Here is a 20,560-nt window from a genome sequence, read left to right as displayed (position 1 = left end):
AAAGATGTAGGCCTACTGTGCTCGTGTTAAAAGATGGTAGGCCTATTGTGCGCATGTTTAAAATTGTAACCCTACTGTGCATGTGTTAAAAGATGGTAGGCCTAGGCCTACTGTGCGCGTGTTAAAAGATGGTAGGCCTACTGTGCACGTGTTAAAAGATGGTAGGCCTACTGTGCACGTGTTAAAAGATGGTAGGCCTACTGTGCGTGTGTTAAAAGATGGTAGGCCTACTGTACACGTGTTAAAAGATGGTAGGCCTACTATGTGCGTGTTAAAAGATGGTAGGCCTACTGTGCACGTGTTAAAAGATGGTAGGCCTACTGTGCTCCTGTCAAAGGATGGTAGGCCTACTGTGCGCGTGTTAAAAGATGGTAGGCCTACTGTGCTCGTGTTAAAAGATGGTAGGCCTACTGTGCGCGTGTTAAAAGATGGTAGGCCTACTGTGCTCCTGTCAAAGGATGGTAGGCCTACTGTGCACGTGTTAAAAGATGGTAGGCCTACTGTGCACGTGTTAAAAGATGGTAGGCCTACTGTGCGCGTGTTAAAAGATGGTAGGCCTACTGTGCTGTGTTAAAAGATGGTAGGCCTACTGTGCGCGTGTTAAAAGATGGTAGGCCTACTGTGCACGTGTTAAAAGATGGTAGGCCTACTGTGCACGTGTTAAAAGATGGTAGGCCTACTGTGCGCGTGTTAAAAGATGGTAGGCCTACTGTGCTCGTGTTAATAGATGGTAGGCCTACTGTGCACGTGTCATATATATATATATATATATATATATATATATATATATATATATATATATATATATATATATATATATATATATATATATATATATATATAGTTTTAAATTTTTAACTAAAGTATGTATTTTTTCTCAGACTGGGGCGTCATTCGTTTGAACTCCTCCGGGCAAGCCGACTCGTTGTTGATACTGGGATACACGCTTTGGGCTGGTCTAAAGCGCAAGCCATCGAGTACCTTCTTGAAAATACGGCGATGACGGAAGAAGCTATTAATGTAAGTGGCCAGGATAGGCTAGAACTCGTCTTTTTACTACTACTACTACTACTACTACTACTACTACTACTACTACTACTACTACTACTACTATTACTAGCTTAGCTACAAGCCTAGTTGGAAAAGCAAGAGGTCCAACAGGAAAACATAGCCCAGTAAGAAATGGCAATAAAAGAATAAATTAAAAGCAAAAGACGCAATGAACAATTGATGTAAAATATCTTAAGGACAGTAACAATATTAAAATAGATCTTTCATATATAAACTATGAAGCGAACTTATGCTCAAGCCCTAGCAAGGGCTCCAACAGGAAAAGAAATAGCCCTGTAAGAATGGACTATAAAGAAATACATAAAAAAGACGTAATGAACAATTAATGTAAAATATCATAAAGATAGTAACAATATGAATTAAATAACGGATTTTGAGCGAAGCGAAAAATCTATTTTTGGGTGAGATAGCCATGGCGTCCTGATGGAAGGTTCCTGTTTGGTAGCTTCCTTGGGTATAAGACTACTAAGATATTCCCAGAGAATTTAACCACAGGTTATCACAGAATTCTAACTTCTGGAGCGAGTATCTCAAAGGTTTCCCTTTAAGACATCGTAATACAACAGGGGACACGCATGTCTGGTCGTGCCACATAGCTATCTCCACCCCGAACAGAGTTAACGCTTCGGTGTGTAAGGGCTGAGAATAGCTGGGAGCCGTTCCACAGCTAATCTCACTCGTGGCTACTACTGATACTCGAGACGTAAACAAACGGACGCCATTGCTCTAATGACGTCACGAGCGTCTTTATCCTGGCGCCAGTTGCTGCCCATCACCATGATACAATTGTGTAGGGTGGGAACAAACTGACGAAGTAGTAGGGAGGGTCCATCAGGACGCCATGGCTATCTCACCCAAAAATAGATTTTTCGCTTCGCTCAAAATCCGTTTTTTGGGCTCAAGCCATGGCGTCCTGATGGAAGAGTACCAGAGAATCAATGTATCGTGGTAGATTTTCCCCCCAGAGTTAAGTGCCTAGGCATTGACAAAATAGCAAAGTAATCTTAGATAAGAACCATAGGAACGAAGTATCCTGCCCCCCATTGGTAGGAAGTTCCCATGGGCTATGCCGACGTCAAAGTGGTATTGAAGGACTATTCATCTTGACAGAAGAGCTTTTTAAGAGCTTAGAGATGAAGCAGAATGTTTGATATTTGTATAGGAACATTCTGAGTAGGTCAGTGGTGGTTGGGCACTGTGTGTAGGATTCATCTCCTGATTATCAGAAGTAAGTATTCGAGTAGGAACCTTACTGAGACAAGGTGAATATAATTTAAGGATAGACATCTTAAATTCTTCATGACCATAAGAAAGGAGGAATAAATAAAACTATGACAGTATGTATTTCATAGTAAGTAGGAGCTGAAAGAGACGCATAAGTAATAAAATAGAAATTTTATTTCACAATGCAGAAATTAAATAATTTACAGCAAAAGTAAAGTTCATTTACAGTAATAATAATGTACATAGAAATAAAGGCTTGCTCTTGAATCTGAAAGGGAATTTCAGGATTAGTAGGTACTCGTTCTCGAGGAACGCAAGTCTTTAAATAACACATCATGCTCAAGGCATGCGGCACTTGTGTAACACTATGACATTTCACCTGGGATAAGAACAGTTATAAAAGCACTAAGTGTTTTTAGACATCACTATGAATCACTCGAGGGTCAACATAGGCACCCGAAGAGTTAGAGTCCCAAATAACTCACTGTTCTACGCAGAGTTAGGTGCAGGTTTCATAACACTACCTGCGGCTACCACAAAATGTTTGATTTCGTGCACTTGTTTCGCATAATGTTTAAAGAAAACTCGCGAGGACTTCCAGCCCGTAAAGTTTTTAAGGCTCTCAAAGTCCATGCTCTGAAAGAAGTTCAGAGAAGATGCCACTTTTCTAGGATCATGACCAGCGGGTGTACTGTTCGGATCCGCTCTGCGAATGAAGTAGGTGATTTTCGCTCTTAATTGTTTCAGTGACAGGTCGCTGCCCGATGTTTCTCCTTTGAAGAGTTGGCCTCCACCAAAGTTTGAAGTTCTGCGAAGATAGACCTTGAGGCTCTCTACTGGACATAGAGAGACATCCTCCTTCAGGGGGCATATTCTCCAAGGGCCCCATCTTTTGGTGGGTAATTCATTTTTGGCGAGAAACGTCGGATCAGGGGAGAGGGTCACTTCTCCTGAATCAGCAAACAGGATGTGTCCCTCTTCTCTTGATAATGCCACTATTTCGCTGACTCGAGCTCCCGAGGCGAGAGCAAATAAAAATATAACTTTCTGAGTCAGATCCTTGAGGGGGCATGAATCGTTGTCCAAGTTGGAGGCGAAATGGAGCACCTTGTCTAGTGACCAGGAGATCGGTTTCGGAGGGGGTGCTGGGCGTAGGCGAGCACATGCTTTCGGCAGTTTGTTAAAGATGTCGTTGGACAGATCAATTTGGAAAGCATATAGAATTGGTCTAGTCAAAGCCGATTTGCAGGTTGAAATCGTATTGGCTGCTAATCCTTGTCCATGAAGGTGAATGAAGAAGGACATACAGAAATCAATGGTGATTTCTTTAGGATTTTTTGCTTTAACAAAGGAGACCCATTTCCTCCAGGATGATTCATATTGCCGTCTCGTGGATTCGGTCTTGTATTCCTCTAGGAAGTCTAGACTTTTCTTCGAGATCCCAAACCTCTTCTTTGCGGCAAGGGAGAGAAAATCATGAGATGAAGGTCCTTGATTTTCGATGATGAAGCGAAGACAGTCGACTTCTGTACTTGTTGAGAGAGAACTGGGCCCGGGAGAGGGATCAGCTTGGGCTGCAGCTCCAGGACCAGGGGGTACCAGTTGCTCCGGGGCCACTTGGGAGCCACTAGGGCCGCTGTCCCTTTGAAGGTTCTCAGTTTGGAGAGGACTTTCAACAGAAGGTTGGTGGGAGGGAACAGGTATATCTTCGACCATCTGTTCCAGTCCAGTGACATGGCGTCCACCGCTTCTGCTTTGGGGTCCTCGTACGGGGCTACGTACAGAGGAAGTTGATTGTTGTCGCTCGTTGCAAAGAGATCTATCTGAAGTTCTGGGACTTGATGAGAGATGAAGGAGAATGATCTTGCGTCTAGAGACCATTCCGACTCTATCGGGTTTGTCCGAGATAGAGCATCCGCTGTCACGTTGCGGAATCCTTGTAGGTGAACTGCAGACAGGTGCCACTTCTTCTTCTCCGCCAGACGGAAGATTGGGAGAAGCACCTGATTTATCTGGGGCGATCTTGAGCCCTGGCGATTGAGACAACGAACTACCACCGAGTTGTCTAGGGTTAGACGGATGTGGATCGAGGGCGGCGGGGATAGCTTCTTCAGAGTAAGAAGGACCGCCATGGCCTCCAAGATGTTTATGTGGAACGTCTTGAATAGTGGAGACCAGGTCCCTTGAGCTTGTTTCAGGTGGGAGTGACCTCCCCAGCCCTCCAGTGAGGCATCCGTGTGGATGTTGAGTGATGGAGGAGGGTGTTGGAGAGGAATGGACCTTTTCAGGGCCATTGCTTCCGACCACGGCTTTAGGAGGCGTCGAAGTCTGTTTGGAAGCCGTCTCTTGAGGTCTCTTCGAGCGATGGATGCCGATCGTCTCCAGACTCCCGCGGCATCCTTTAGCTGTGCACGAAGCACTGGGTTTGTCACTGAGGCGAATTGTAGAGAGCCTAGAACTCGTTCCTGCTGTCGTCTTGAAATGCGTTTGGATTTCAGTAGTCGCTTGACAGACCCTGCTATTTCCTTCCTTTTCTTCTGGGGGATGGAAAGGCGGTGTGACTGAAGATTCCAGTGGATTCCCAGCCACTGAAACTTCTGAGCTGGAGAGAGGCGAGATTTCTTCTCGTTGATCTTGAATCCCAGGTGTTCTAGGTACTGGGTAACTTCGTCGCAAGACTTTGTACACTCTTCGGGCGATGGAGCCCAGACTAGCCAGTCGTCGAGGTAGGCCATCACCTGGACGTTTCTTAGGCGGAGCTGTTGTACTATGGCATCCGCCAGCTTTGTGAAGATCCGAGGGGCCACATTGAGGCCGAATGGCATGGCCCGGAAGGCGTAGCTTTTCCTTTGGAGTCGAAATCCTAGGTAGGAGGAAGCGTGATGGTTCATTGGAATGTGCCAATAGGCATCCGCCAGGTCTATAGAGACCGTGTAGGAACCTTGAGGCAGAAGGGTCCTTATTTGTTGAAGCGTCAGCATCTTGAATTTGTTGTTCTCTATGAACTTGTTGAGGGGGGATAAGTCCAGAATGACTCTGAGCTTGTCTGAGTCCTTCTTGGGAACGCAAAACAGTCTCCCTTGGAACCTGGTGGACTTTACCTTCCTTATCACCTTCTTGTTCAAGAGGTCTAGAACATATTCTTCCAGAATGGGGGTCGATTGTTGGAAGAACCGCTGGAAGATTGGGGGTGGTTGCACCCAACTCCAGCCTAGACCGTTCTTGATGATGCTGTGTGCCCAAGGATCGAAGGTCCAACGATCCTGGAATTGGCGGAGTCTTCCTCCCACCGGAAGCACTTCATTGCTTCTGGTGTCCCGAGGACTTGTTGCCTCGGCCGCTAGCTCCCTTTCCTCCTCTACCTCTGGAGGGACGACGAGAGGCGTCTCTGCTTGCACCCCTTGACGAGCCTCTACCTCTGGCATGAAAGGTAGTGGATGGCTGTTCAAAGGCAGGGGTGAAGACCGGTGACTGTGACAACACCGGTTGGGGGACCAATTGAAAGGTCTGTTGTGGTTGGGCAACCACTTGGGAGGTAGCGGGTCCCGGAAACTGACGTCTTTGTTGACGTTGCTGGGGTTTCGGTTTCTGAGGTTTCCTCTTAGGCTGAGGTCCATCGTCCTGAGAGGTTTTTCTTTTCCTGGACATGCCCCACTTGTGGAGAAGGTTCCTATTCTCCGTGGCGGCTCTGTCCGTTATTTCCTTGACAAGGTCCGAAGGAAACAGGTGCTTTCCCCAGATGTTGGAGGAAATCAGCCTCCGGGGTTCGTGTTTCACGGTGGCACCGACAAACACGAATTCACGACAGGCTCTACGAGCCTTTATGAAATGGTACAAGTCCTTCATTACCGTCAGTAAGTGGGATTTGGCCAGTACCATGTAGTGATCGGGTACTGCTGTGTCACAGGCCATAACTTCAAGTTGGACTTGATGAGAAAGAGACGCTGCAAGCCTCTCCTTCGTGTCTTGTTCCCGGCGAAGGAGGTGATCATTGAGCTTAGGGAGGTCTTCATTAAACTGACGTCCGGCAACGTCAGGATCAAGCCTACCCACAACGAAAGTATGTTGGACATCTTTCCATTGTCTAGTGTCAGGGGGCGTTACGATGGAGAAGGGTCTGCACTCCTCCAGTGCAGGGCAGGGTTTCCCTTCTTCCGCCGCCTTAAGGCATGCAGCCAAGGCCTTTTCCAAAAATGGAAGAATCGCAGTGTCGGGAGCGACATAAGTAGGATGCTTCTTGCTCAAGGCAGGAAGCTTAGAGCAGGTAAAGCCCCTGCTCTTAAATGCGGAGGCTAGCATAGCCTGGGCCTTTGCGAGATCGAACACTATCTCTTCCTTAGGTTCGGTCTCCTCCTTCGAGGCAGGTTCAGAACGAAGCCGGACGTAACAGTCCGGGTAGGCCTCGAAGCTTGGGAAGAATTCCACATCTTCCAACGGGACCGTGCCGATTTTGTCACTAACAAAGATCCTGCCGGTCGCAATAACCATATGCTCTGCATACCTCCACGGGTTGGCATGAGAGCAAGCTGGGAGATCCTTAACCGAGATCTTCTTCGGTTCTCTGGATCCAATCATAGACCTGATGGACTCCTGGTTCTCCTTCAGTCTGTCGTCCATGACAGCTCTAATCAGTCGGATCAGTTCTTGTGTAGAGGAAGAAGGATCCGGGGTCGAGGAGGTAGACGGAATGGACACATCCGTCGGTGTAGGAGTAGGCGGAGGGATGGACGAGGGAGTAGCTCCAATCTCCGACTCGGTGTATTCCACCTTGTCTTCGTCCTCTTCGGCTCCTTGAGCCATAAGCGTCTTCTCCGTGTCTTCCGAGACGTCAGAGATCTGTTCATCCTCTTCGGAATCTAGGCGACACTCGTGCATGGACTGAGCCATGACCACATCAGGTTCCACCGTAATTTGGACAGTGGGGATTGCTTCCTTTGGAACCACTGAATCAGGGGAGGCCTTAGGGAACAGCAGGGACCTCAGTTCTTCGGTGGCCAGGTACGGTCCAGTGGCATTCCTCTGAAAACCACGCACCCACTTGCGCAGTTTCTCACGAGCAATGTCTCTAACCTCCGCTGAGGGAGGGTTATGGAAGGCCTCAACTAGGTAGGCCTGGCAGACCGTACAATCCAGTGGATTCCAGAACTTCCAATCCCCTCTCTTGTCTGAGCAAGGGGCGTGAGTCCTGCACGCCGTATGTCCGTAAAACTGGGAGCGTTTCACGGCACAGTATGCGAAATCGCACTTCATCTGCTCCTCCTGTGGAAGAAAGAGAAAATGAGTATGGGGGAGTCATAGGAATGGCTCTTAAATTAAGTTAATATTAATCATTAATTTTAACTTATATAAGGTGTGATGCATAGAGAGTGAAACAGTAAAGGAGAACACGCTCCATGCATCTCGCCCGGCTGGTTACCATAGGCTTGGTCCTGGGATAATCCAAATGACCGAGATCATTGGATATAGTTTCCTAGGATTCCCATTATATTGGAACTCCATGGAAAGCCAAGGACAAGGTTGGGATCGAATTCATTCGGTTCCCAGATAAGAGCTAGAAGGTCTCATTAAGGGTAACTGCTTCTGGCAACCAGCCGTGCTAAGATGCACATAGCATGCTGGAAATAGAAGAATGCAAAGAGACAGCATGATCACTAATAGAGCAGTACTAGGTACTGATCTTAGAAGCAAAGCAGCTTATCTATTTGCCAGGTAGGGCTATCTTAGTCTTATGATAGCTACAGAGAGGGGGTGCAAGTATTCTTGACGCCTCCGGGGTATCCGGCAAGCCGCCGGCACGCCGGAGCTCGCTCCAGCATAGATTCTGGCATTAGAACAGACAATTTTCAAAAGTCAGTTAGATACCAGGATGGCGGCCGCCGGCACAACGGCGGCACGCCGGCAGGGAGCGGCGGCTCCGGCAGCCGGAGGATGCCGGATTGGTGACTGGGGTAAGGATGGTACAGGTAGTATCGGGTTGCCGGCAGTATATGCCGGCACTCCGGAGATCGACCGGCAAGCGGACGATTAGATAGGAGTAGGAGAGCCGCCGGTAGTAGCCGGCGGCAGCCGGCAGTCCCTCGGAACACGGGGGGCTGGCGGCAAGGGTAGGGAAGTCACCAAGAGGCAGGTATTGCCGGCATAAGAGGCGGCAAGAGACCGGCACCCAGATAGATAGAGAGACAGGGGGAGGGGGGGAAGGATGCAGGAAGTACCTTCAGGGTTCCAGACATCCCTCCCCCTCCCTGAGGGGGTGTACCCATGATAGAGACAGGCTCTATCATCCATATGCAGGGGTCACTAGGGACCGGGAGCAGGTAGCCCAAGGGAGGACTAGGGAACACCCAAGATGGGGGGGGGGGGGGGGAGACTCCCTTATGCAGAGCTACACTAGGAACTAACCTTATAGGACACTATGAAGGTATATGTACCAGAGCAGACTGCACAAGGAAGCTCGGGTAGCCCTACTCATCCACCCTAAGGAGGAGTTGTAGGACAGGGGACAGATGAGTATAAACTAACCTAAGCATAGGCTAGGCTATACAAGAGATAGGTGGGGAGGGAGAAGAGAGGGGTCTTCCCAGGAAGGGTTTCTGTACCAGAGCGGCCACAAAGGGAAGGGAGGACACTCCCTAACCTAAGATTAGGCTGATCGGCTAAAACGGTGCAAGAGTACAGTTTCAGCATGGAACAGAGAAACCTTCCTAACCCGACCTAGATCAGGGCTAAAAGTCCTGAACTAGGCAAGGAAGAAGACGTATCGCTATCGCAGGAAAGTCGCAGACTATCCTAGCCATAGAGGTAGGCTAGCCTAACCTCACTCTCAGACGCAATCCTAAAGGGGGTTCATTCCTTTAGGGAGGACTGAGAGGCGATATAATACTCTATTAGACAATGAATCCCTTTACTCAGAAAAGGGATCAAGGCTAATTAGAGGGAATGCCAAGGCAGGGGATGAAGGAAGCATATAGGGGTCCTAAGGTTAGGTTAGGCTAGTAAGAATCACTGACTAGCCTATCCCCTATATGGTCCCTGAAGGCGAAAACATTTGCATCACTAGTCAAAAGTATTGTAAAATAATAATGCCACTATCTTCATAACTTAGTCTAGGATCACTGATAAATCATGCATGAACACTTGTATATAGGCTCCTGGCCTGGGGGCTATAGTAGCCGACTGGTATGAGGTCAATCGATGACCGATAAAAAGCGTCTAAACACGAAATAAAAGTTCCTAGCTATGAAGACTAAATAAACTAATGTATTCGATTAGTATATAAGGCCGGAAGCGTTGTTGTGGCTAACTAAATAAGACATGCAAAACAACAACGACGCCATAAAATGGCGGGTCCGGTAGAGGCACAGCTCTGCCACAAAACATCAATTATTTCGCAAAATAATATTTACTTTACGGCCAGAGCTTAATTAAACAATACTGGAACCTTGTACTCAACTTTCCAGAAGAAGGCGAGGCTGAAGGTAACGACATAGCGAAGATGCAAAACGATAAAGTTCACACAAGGGAAAATCCGTCTCAGTAGGGCAGCTACTAAACAAAGGATAAAGACGCTCGTGACGTCATTAGAGCAATGGCGTCCGTTTGTTTACGTCTCGAGTATCAGTAGTAGCCACGAGTGAGATTAGCTGTGGAACGGCTCCCAGCTATTCTCAGCCCTTACACACCGAAGCGTTAACTCTGTTCGGGGTGGAGATAGCTATGTGGCACGACCAGACATGCGTGTCCCCTGTTGTATTACGATGTCTTAAAGGGAAACCTTTGAGATACTCGCTCCAGAAGTTAGAATTCTGTGATAACCTGTGGTTAAATTCTCTGGGAATATCTTAGTAGTCTTATACCCAAGGAAGCTACCAAACAGGAACCTTCCATCAGGACGCCATGGCTTGAGCCCAAAAATTTCATATATAAACTGTAAAACGAACTTGTGTCAGCCTGTTTAACATAATCGCTGCAAGTTTGAATTTTTGAAGTTCCACCGATTCAACTGACTTATGAAGATCATTTCCCTATCTTTAGTATTAGCAGTATTGGTAGTATATGTAGCATTGGTAATATTAACATATTCTTCTTCATCATCATCTGCTCTTATATTTTCATTGATTTTATTAATATTAATAATTTTTACTAATCAATTTGCCTTATTGTCAATTCATGGAAAGTATTGGAAAGCTCCAGATTGTGATAGGTCAGATTAATGAAACACAAGCTTATTTGAAGGTAAACTTATGTATTATCATAATGTAATGCATACATTTTATATAAAAAAATTTGACCGTAAAATTAGTCATGAACCTTGAATATAGTTTCCTCTAAGATTACATCATAGCTGACCATTTTCCTTATTCCAAATCATATACTTTTATACACATTGAAAGCAAATTATAGTGATACTTTTTTATAGAAAATTTTAGTCATGATTTAAATCCTTTATAAAATTTTATTATTGACGCACATAACTATGTCAAAAGGATAATAGGCCTACTGACTTTCAACTTGCAAAACTTCATGGAATTAGAAGAATGTTATTTTATAAGGAACACTCCATTAAATTCTGCGTCTTGATATTAGCTTCAGAATCTTCAGATATGTAAAGTAAGAATGTCTAGCTTAATTAATTTATGATTGAACCTTTTCAAGGTTACCGTTACCCTTAGTGGGTATACCTTAACGTGGTAAAAGGATTTTTGTATCGCCATGATCAGCAAAGCTATACTAGTCAGGGGGACCCATACTAGGTTGGTTTGCTGTGAGCTATCAGATAAGTCTCTGCATCACCAATCCGCAGTGGCCAGTGTGGTGATGAAAACTGGCCAAACCTCATTATTATTATTATTATTATTATTATTATTATTATTATTATTATTATCCAAGCTACAACCCTAGTTGGAAAAGCAAGATGCTATAAGCCCAGGGGCTCCAACAGTGAAAAATAGCCCAGTGAGGAAAGGAAATAAGGAAATAAATAAATGAAGAGAATGAATGAAAGACATGTCTGAGGCCTTTTTCCTGCAGTTGACTAGAAACGGCTGCATTCGTTGTGAAACCTTTTCAATGTCAATGTTAACCTACTGAATATTATGAAGACGAATATTAACAAAAATTTTCCTTTTATACCACAGATTGAAGTCAACCGGTACATCACATGGCCAGGCCAAGCTTGCTCCTACAAAATCGGCGAGATAAAAATCAAGGAACTAAGACAGAAGGCGGAAAATGTCCTCGGCAAACTGTTCAACATCAAGTCCTTCCACAGCGTCGTGTTGCATTGTGCCGGACCTCTGAAGCTACTTGAGGAATGCGTTAACAATTACATCGAGACTGCGAGCGTCATAGAATTAGAAGAGGAAGAGAAAGGAGAAGAAGCTGAGGAAGGCAATGGTGAAGGAGGAGAAGCGTCAGAGGGGGCAAGTGGTAATAGTGATGAGGGTGAAGACTCAAATAGTGAGACCAGTGGAGCTCTATGTATATACCGTTGTAATGGTAGTGTCTTATTACATTCTGTGATCTTGACAATTTCTATATTTTACCCGTTTGTTACGATTCTATATAGATAGTCTCTCTTAGTCATATTTTAGTAAACTGCCAAAAAAATGATGAAAGAACGTTGACTCGTGTGTGTTTGTTCGTGTTGTGTATTTCAACGTTGGCATGCGCGTGTCATATGTAAATTTTTTTTCATAGCGTTCATGTGTGTGTACATTAGTGTGGTGTGTGATGCTTTTGATTCATATCATAGTCATTATATTGTAAAATATTCTATCAATAATATAAATGTATAAATTCTTCACGATGCTTTTCATTTCATGCTCATGCTATGTGCCAGAAAGCTGTTGTTTACGAAGTGAATTATTATTATTATTATTATTATTATTATTATTATTATTATTATTATTATTATTATTATTATAAGTTAAGCTACAACCCTAGTTGGAAAAGAAATATGCTATAAACCAAAGGACTCCAGCAGGGAAAAATAGCCCCGTGAAGAGAGTAGATGAGGAAACAGACTCATTAGTGTGCTTCGGTACACCCTCTAGCAAGAGAACGCTAACCCATGTTAAGTTATAGAGGCTATGGCACTACCCAAGACTAGAGAACAATGGTTTAATCTTGGAGTGTCCTCCTTGAATGAAGATTTTTTTTTTGTCGTGAAAAAGAAAGAGGATAATGTGTAATGAATAGGCCAGACTATTCAGCGTATGTGTAGGCAAAGTAAAAATGAGCCGTAACCGGAGTGAATAAATAAAAAGAAAATTATATATATATATATATATATATATATATATATATATATATATATATATATAGAGAGAGAGAGAGAGAGAGAGAGAGAGAGAGAGAGAGAGAGAGAGAGAGAGAGAGAGAGAGAGAGAGAGAGAGAGAAAATATTTCCATATGTTGATGAAACATTTTACAGTGAAAATATTCTTGTCAGGCCAATTTTATACAAACCATATTCCAAATCAGATAATCCGGTCATTTTTCTATTTGTCGATGTGGTTTTCTTACCGAAAAAATTAAGGACAGAACAACTAGTATTGTTTATTATAGTTTTTTTTCTGTTTTTATTTATTAACCACTGATATCGAACGATGCCAAACAAACACTTATTGAAAATATCTTTATAGACTTAAATATTCACGAACTAGGTAATGAGAAAAATATGCATAAAATACTACGATAATATATAAAAGAAAAAAAAAACAGAACAATGGTCAAACTTTAAACTTCTAAATCCGTCACTAGATGGCATTCGCACTCCGGAGTCGAGGATCCTTGTAAAAAGTTGTTATCTAAACGTAACATTCCTAAGATTGTTAGTCAGTAAAGAGGAAATCTCTTACTAACTCATTGTGTTCACTTACAGTTTTAACTTTTCATTGTGGGATAATGGAAATACTCGTGGAAATGAGGTGTTTTATGGTGAGTTTTACACAGAATTGTATTTTATGTTTATAAATTTGTGAAGCTGTGATTTTTCTCCTTAATCAGTTTAGTTAGGTTTATTTCTTATATCATAGTGGCTAGTTATTGACGTCATAAGTGTTTGAAATATGTTTAAAGGTAATGTTATGTGCCTTGCCAATTTAAAACTGCAATTCCCTAAACGGTCCCCAACTTTACATGCTAACTCCCATATTTTTAACCCCTTTTACATGAAGAATTAACGTACTGTATTACCCTTTACACGGTCTTTGAAGTAGGTTATTTGTCAACCTGTAGTATAGCAACTCGTCGGATATTTGTTAATTCAACAAGTTATAAATTTATGAAACCGTCTTTCTCTTAAGGATTTTTTTCTGGTATTGGGAGTGCGTTTAGTTTTGGTAATATATTTTGTTATTGTCCAGAGGTTACTTTCGTATCATGTTTGTTCTATGATAATTAATTCTTGAACTTAAACAATTCTTTTAACTTCAACTTGTGGAACAATTTACTAACCAAGGGTTATTGAGTTATTTATTAAGGAAATATTGGGTGTTTAGTGAATTTTCTCTTCTAGGATTGGTTATGCCACTTGCCATTGGTAAAGTTAAGGTGTTGAAGGGTAGGAGAGGTGGTGATCCTTATGTCCTATTCTCGTTTTTGTATTGAAACTTTATCCAGACAGATTTGCTTATTAGGCAGTTTTAACATTTCCCAATTTTCTCGTAGTACTGTAATCGGGCTGCCATTTTCATTGCGATATCTGAATTTTAATGCCTGAAGAGCTAGGTTCTTAGTGATAAACTCTTAATACAACCCAACCAAAGGTTTTCAACAAAATTTGGTGATGTGTTGTCCTTGCCTACCCTGTTTGCTGAGGTGGCCTTTGCTCTGCAACCCCTTCAGGATACAGTGTCCTTTCCTTAACCCAAGAATATTCTGTTTAGTGTTGTGAATTTGAGGATATGTACTTGCTGTGATGTCTGTTGTGGTAGATTGATTAATGAACTTCTCCCTAGTTAGATATCAGTCACAAGTATAGTACTGGACCTTTTTTTGTAGTAGAGCTGCTTCATTTCTGTTTCTGTGAAATTCAGTTCTGTACCATTTCCTGTAGCACTTTCAAGATTTATCTTTTTTGCTAGACATGAATTATCCACTTTGGCTTTTTACCAATATTTGACTACTATACTTCCCAGCAGCTTTGTTTAAAACAAATTGGTATAACCGTATAGTAATACAAAAGCTTGCAAGCAGATCGCAAATCCTTTAAACATACTAGTGTATCTAAACTGATTTAATATTTTCACATGGATTTACAAAAAGTTAACTTACACCTTAGGTAAATTGATGGATGTCGATATTTGGTTTTCTTTATAGAACAGTGAAATTAGTTAGGACGGTAATTGTTTACAACACCACGCTCTCCATTTACTCCAAAATAATGCAATCCTGCAGTTCTCATCTTCTTGCATAGTAATTAGGTGGTTATCTAAATTCTGGGAAAGCAATATTTAGCAAGATATGTTGAGGAGGGGGGAAGGGGTTATATAAAGAAAATAGCTGTTTCCTCACTAAACGACTAGGAACTCGCATGTCAACATAGTCAACCAAACGGAATTAGTGATGCCAGCATATATAAACAGAAGTTTGTGATGCCAGCGTACATTTGATATACTGTATATTCAAAATATACTCTATTAAAAATGGATTAACTAAAGTGTCCATGAAATATGCTATTTACAAAGTGACACTTTTGATTAATATCACTATTTTTGATTAAGTATATTTTGAATATACAGTATATCAAATATACGCTGGCATCACTAACTTCTGTTTATGTACGCTGGCCGAATTCTGTTTGGTTGACTGTTGACATGAGAGTTCCAAGTCGTTAAGTGAGGAAACGGTTATTTTCTTTTCATAACCCCTTCCCCCCCTCTCAACATATCTTGCTAATTATTGCTTAACCAGAATTTAAATAACCACCTAATTACTGTGCAAGATGATTAGAACTCCAGGATTGCATTTTGGAGTAAATGTAGAGCGTGGTGTTGTAAACAATTACAGTTAGGACATAGAAACTATATAATACCTGTGTATTAAGTCATTACTAATACACTATTTTGAATATCTTCGTGCTACTTGTGAATACCTGTATTATTTGAGTTACATATTTTTATTAAATTCCTGTTTTGCCGCTGCCATCATGGCACAGGCCAAATTAGTTTCCTTGCACATGGTCGTTAAAAATAGAAAACAAAAAACTGGAGAAAGGGGTGCTTCAATAAGTTGTGCAAACGGAAAAAAGGGCCAGTATTTTTTAAACTGGATAATTTTTTTTTTTTTTTTAATATTGGAATACATCGTTTAGTGGGATCTAATGTTATAGGGTAGTGGTTTTGATAATTAAGTCTGATAATGGCAAAGGGAAGTAAAATTAATGCTTGAACACAGGGTGGGGTGTGAAGCCGCATCTTGCACTGTAGGTTTGTATAATTGAGTTTAGAGGTAAATTTGATATGGCCAAAATACTAGTCACTGGACTAAGACATTTTCACCTTGTCGGTACAGTTGTGTAAGAACATGCAGGTAGGCAGTTTACCCTTGCTTAAGGGATTTGTAGTACGGGTAACAGTGCTATGAACCACTCTATGGTAAATGGGATTGAAAAATAAAATTGTCTTGAGTCCTGGCAAATAGAAATGCCAGGATTTTGATAGTTTAATTAGTAGTATAGTTTATGTTCGTTTTTGTTACGAAGAGTCCTATGGTAATGATTGGGATAAAAGATTTCAGTATCAAACAAATAGACTAGTACACTGTAATATTTATGGTGCAGTATTTTGAACGTAATTGGTGACTACCCAGCACAAACCCTTATCTTTTCAATTTTGATAGTCGGCTCACTATATCTCAAGAACTATGGATATCGGCATGAATCCATTTTATAAACTTTAAAAATGCTGCAAAATACAGTGAATGTCTTTTTAGTTTATTCTGTTCCATAAATTAAAAGATTTCCATAAATTAATATTTGCAGACCAGTTAAAGTTCCCATGAAGATTTTCTAGATAAAATAATGAGTACAGAAAATTTTCTCATATGTTGGTCATCTGAAAGTCCTTTAATAAACTGCTAAAGTAATAACCACAAAGCGCTCTCCTTGAGGCAAATGGCATAGGACAAAATTGCCATTTGCCAGAATTGAGGATAAAGGTTACTTTGTAAGTGAAGAAAGTCCCAGCTGGTCAAAAGCTAGTAAAACATTTTTTAGTCCTAAAATTTTAAGAACTATTTTTGACCCAAAATAAAGTTTACTTAAAATCTGCTGTGTATCAGGATTTTTATCAGTCGGTGTGGATGAAACTAACTATACCTAGGGTCACACCAAAAGGAGAGTATGAAGTGTGAAAAAAGTCTGTGCTTCAATGATGTTGGGTGGTGGAGTGCCAGAAAGTAATGTGAGAATGAAGACTTGCTGCATATTATTCATTAAGACAATGACTGGCATGACAGTCAGATTCAGAGAAATTGGTAAGCAAAGCTATTACTGTACAGTATTACTTGCTAAGCTACGACCCTAGTTGGAAGAGCAGGGTGTTGTAAGCAGCAGGGCTCCAAAAAGGAAAATATCTTGGTGAGGAAAGGAAATAAGGCAACTACAAGAGAAATAGTTAACTATTACAATAAAATATTTTAGGAACAGTAACATTAGAATTTTTTTTCATAAACTATAAAAACTTTAGAAAAACAGTAAGAGAAATAAGATAAGGTCAGCGTATCCTCGAGCAAGAGGACTGTACTCGAAGAAAGTCTTGATTATGGTAGGTTTTGTGTGTGGCTGTTTTCCAAAAACACAGCATCTATTTGCTGCTTTGCATAGGGATAATTTATTCAATAACTACTTTTCTGCAAACTGTATTACAATGCATATTAACATTGTTTTGCAATCTTGCATATCGGTTGACAAATGAGTGATGCCGTTGGTTTCTTATAGACATAAATTTTTTGTGCATGCACTATACAGTAGTGTGCCCTTTGGTATATTTTTTCTTGGTAATTAAGCTTTGACCCAATTAAATATTCAAATCTTTATGCTGCCTCTGGATGTCTGTCGAGCACATTTTTATAGTTGTCTTCCCCAGAGAGACTCATTCCATAGGGTGGTTCTGTTTTTCTAATAGTTTTTTCTATTCATTCACACAAAAGCTTGTGTGGTTGAATGGCTTGTGTAAATAACTTTTTAGGAAAGCTGATAGTTTTTCTTTATGCAAAATGTCATCGGACATAATCATTTTGGGTGGGTTAGTCTTGGTGGCTAAGCTGCTTCCCCGGGTATGAGGACTGACCACTCGCCCCTAGGTTAGGAAATTGTAGTTAGGTTTGGATGAAAGAATTTTTTCGGTTCTACTCTCTCTCTCTCTCTCTCTCTCTCTCTCTCTCTCTCTCTGTCTCTCTCTCTGTCTCTCTCTCTGTCTCTCTCTCTATCTCTCTCTCTCTCTCTCTCTCTCTCTCTCTCTCTCTCTCTCTCTCTCTCTCTCTCAGTAATCTACTAATCCTTGATGCACACGGGGTCCTAGTACAGTATATCAGTACTTCACACTTGGGCCTGAAATAGTATTTTTTGCATAATGCTCCATAGAGAATCCTATGAAAGATATATACCTGAAATATTTAACTTTGATAGAGTTATTTCTGTGATTTTAAAACAGTTATGCAAACATGAATTTAATGCTTTTGATAGTTATGCAGTACTGTATAGTTATTCTTGAAGAATTTCTTAAATATCTAAACTGTCAATGGCAGAAAACACACTGTATCTGATAATTTTGTAATGACCAACTGTATGAGGATAGTGGAGGTTATCCTTGGTCAGTCAAGAATAGGTGGGGGTTATTGCCCACTAATGATCTGACTACTGTACTTTCTAGGTTGGGTTTGGAAAGGTCTAGATGCAGTAACGTGTAGGGTACTCTTATTTTATGGCCATAATTAAACTATCACAAAGAAGAATTTTATTGGAAACTGTTTTAGTCCAATGCAGTATTCCTATTTAGGGGTAGGCCTGCAATGTTGAAAATTCCCCTAGATTTAAAGTATTTTACGGGTTAGACTAAATCTGTGGAATTTATTGGCTTTGAAGTAGTTTTCCCATGGGTATTTTTAGCAGTTTTGCTAGTCATGACACTAGTACAGTATATACAGTACTTTAATAAGTTGCTTGATGTTTTAGAGTATGTACCAGACTTTTTGTCTAGTGCCAGACTTTAGTGTGGTAAGAAAGAATATGAAAAAAAAAAAAAACTTTCAATGACATAACTTTGTCAGTTGTATTGTAAGCCATCTTCTAGAATAGTTGGGAATTGTTTAGTTTTATTCATGAACCCAACAATATCTTTATTCATTGGCCCCATTTCGTTAAAACTACTCTACTGTAGTTCATATTACAGTAGGAAATGGCTGTAAATTACTGTTCTCAATAAGTAGTTTGGGCTATAGAAGGGGATATTGCACAATAACAGTTGGTGGAAGAGGCTAGTAAGGACTATATTTGGCATTCTTAAGCACATACAGTACATTACTTCTCTAGAAGTCACTAAATGTTACTTTAATGGGGACGAGAGTGGGTGGTAGTGCAGCACGGAAAAGATTTTAAAGGTACTTTGCTTATAAACCAGATTTCAGACTCAATAAGACATTGTAATTGGATATATACATTACTGAAGGTTATATTGAGAATTATCTATTAAATAGATAATGCTTGCAATATTTGTTGGTATTCTTAATTATGTAGAGCAAATTTTATTAAATGGTTATCATAAATGAGGTTCTCAATATTTTACTGTAAGGGCAGAAGTTTATCAATTGGTACCGTTCATAAAACTACAGCATAATTTGTAATAGGTGAATTGGTATCTAAAGGCAATAGCAAAGATGGGAATCCTAAGGTCAAATCTATTTTAGTACTAGACAAAACTGCTGGAGAACCTAGATTTGTGCACGGAACTACACTGTGAATTTTTTGTCATTTCCCCCCTGCACCCAGTTTAACCATCCAGATTTCCCCCTTCATGCCCCACCCAGCCCTCATGCCCACTCGCCTGCCTCAGAAATGGGCATGACACTCCAATTCTCCCCTTGAATATCATGTCTTTAAGAACTGATATGATCATATCACAATTGAATGGCTAACAACAAATTGTCGCACATACTATGAGGATATTTTCAGCTTGTTTTAGTTTGTAGGTAGTGTAATTATTTCCCCCCTGGAAGCTTCAAATTTCCCCCTGGTTGGGAACCACTGCATTAAAGACTGAAAGGTACTCTTATTTTGCTGCTCGGGTGCATCCTCTTGAAACTAAGGAAGGTACTCTTATTTTGCTGCTCGGGTGCATCCTCTTGAAACTAAGGTCACCAAAAACTAAATCTGCAGTTCAGTATTGTGACTTGGTTACTTTGGGAGGTAAAATACTTTTGTAGTTTGCAAGCCAGTTTTCTTATATTTAAGTGTGGTTGAAGTTGTGGTTAACTAGTTAGTGGACTTGCTTAAAGGGTTTGCTTATCAAATGGAAGCTACGGAAATGGTTATTAGTACAGTATTTTGTGTAAAAAAAAAAAAAAGAAAAAAAAATGGTAGTGATTTGATGGTCTTAATATTTTGAATTGTGAAAAATTTAATTTTAAAAGAAAGTTGGATTGACTGAATGCTTGTATGTTGACCGTTTAAGGTAATCTTAGAATCTATTCAATGTGCTATATAAGTACCTGGTAGTTTTCAAAAGGTGGTAGTCTTTAATGGGTATATAAAGAATAAAGTAAAATACTGTTAAAACTAAAACTAAGTCACTTAGTTATTTTAATTCTAAGTATTTTTCTTGTATTGATTTGGGGACATGGAAGTACAATACTGTATTAAAACAGTTGCTTGGGTAAATTTTATTTCTTAGTAATGTTGTTTAATTTGGCGATCTGTTTGCAAGTCGGTGCCATTCTAGGGATTTCGAAATTTGGTGTGAATGTGTGAAAATAGGCTATGCAGATACCATATGTAAGAGCTATGCTGATAACATGCTCGGGTGAAGTTTTAATTTTTTTTCACCTAATGTACGTTTTTATTGCAGAACAGCAAGCAAAATAGGCTTTGCAGGTTACTTGCCTTTTGTATCTGAAACAAAGCTATGACAATTTGCCAGTCGTTGCCATTTGTGGGTATATGAATTTCCAGTGATATGATATAAAGTAGTACTGAACACATTGACTTTTTACTTACACTAATGTCTTTCGTTGGTAAACATGTTAAGAGGAAATTTATATTAAACTA

The 20,560-nt window shown here is 40.9% G+C and overlaps 2 protein-coding genes across 4 annotated transcripts in view; both read left to right on the top strand.

The window, feature by feature from the left end:
- The window catches only part of LOC137648497 (uncharacterized), a 67,270-nt gene extending 55,175 nt beyond the window's left edge, over positions 1–12,095 (top strand). For all 3 annotated transcript variants that reach the window (XM_068381418.1, XM_068381416.1, XM_068381417.1), the window contains exons 13-14: positions 882–1,020; positions 11,430–12,095. In XM_068381418.1, coding sequence (XP_068237519.1) covers positions 882–1,020; positions 11,430–11,864 — 574 coding nt within the window. In that variant the 3' untranslated portion in view covers positions 11,865–12,095. The remainder of the gene's footprint in view (positions 1–881; positions 1,021–11,429) is intronic.
- Positions 12,096–13,113: 1,018 nt separating this feature from the next.
- The window catches only part of LOC137648804 (uncharacterized), a 17,769-nt gene continuing 10,322 nt past the window's right edge, over positions 13,114–20,560 (top strand). Inside the window, exon 1 of the mRNA XM_068381958.1 lies at positions 13,114–13,233. Coding sequence (XP_068238059.1) covers positions 13,201–13,233 — 33 coding nt within the window. The 5' untranslated portion in view covers positions 13,114–13,200. The remainder of the gene's footprint in view (positions 13,234–20,560) is intronic.

This window comes from Palaemon carinicauda, chromosome 10 (genome assembly GCF_036898095.1).
Source record: "Palaemon carinicauda isolate YSFRI2023 chromosome 10, ASM3689809v2, whole genome shotgun sequence".
NCBI lineage: Eukaryota > Metazoa > Arthropoda > Malacostraca > Decapoda > Palaemonidae > Palaemon > Palaemon carinicauda.
This window is presented reverse-complemented; position numbering and strand designations above follow the sequence as displayed.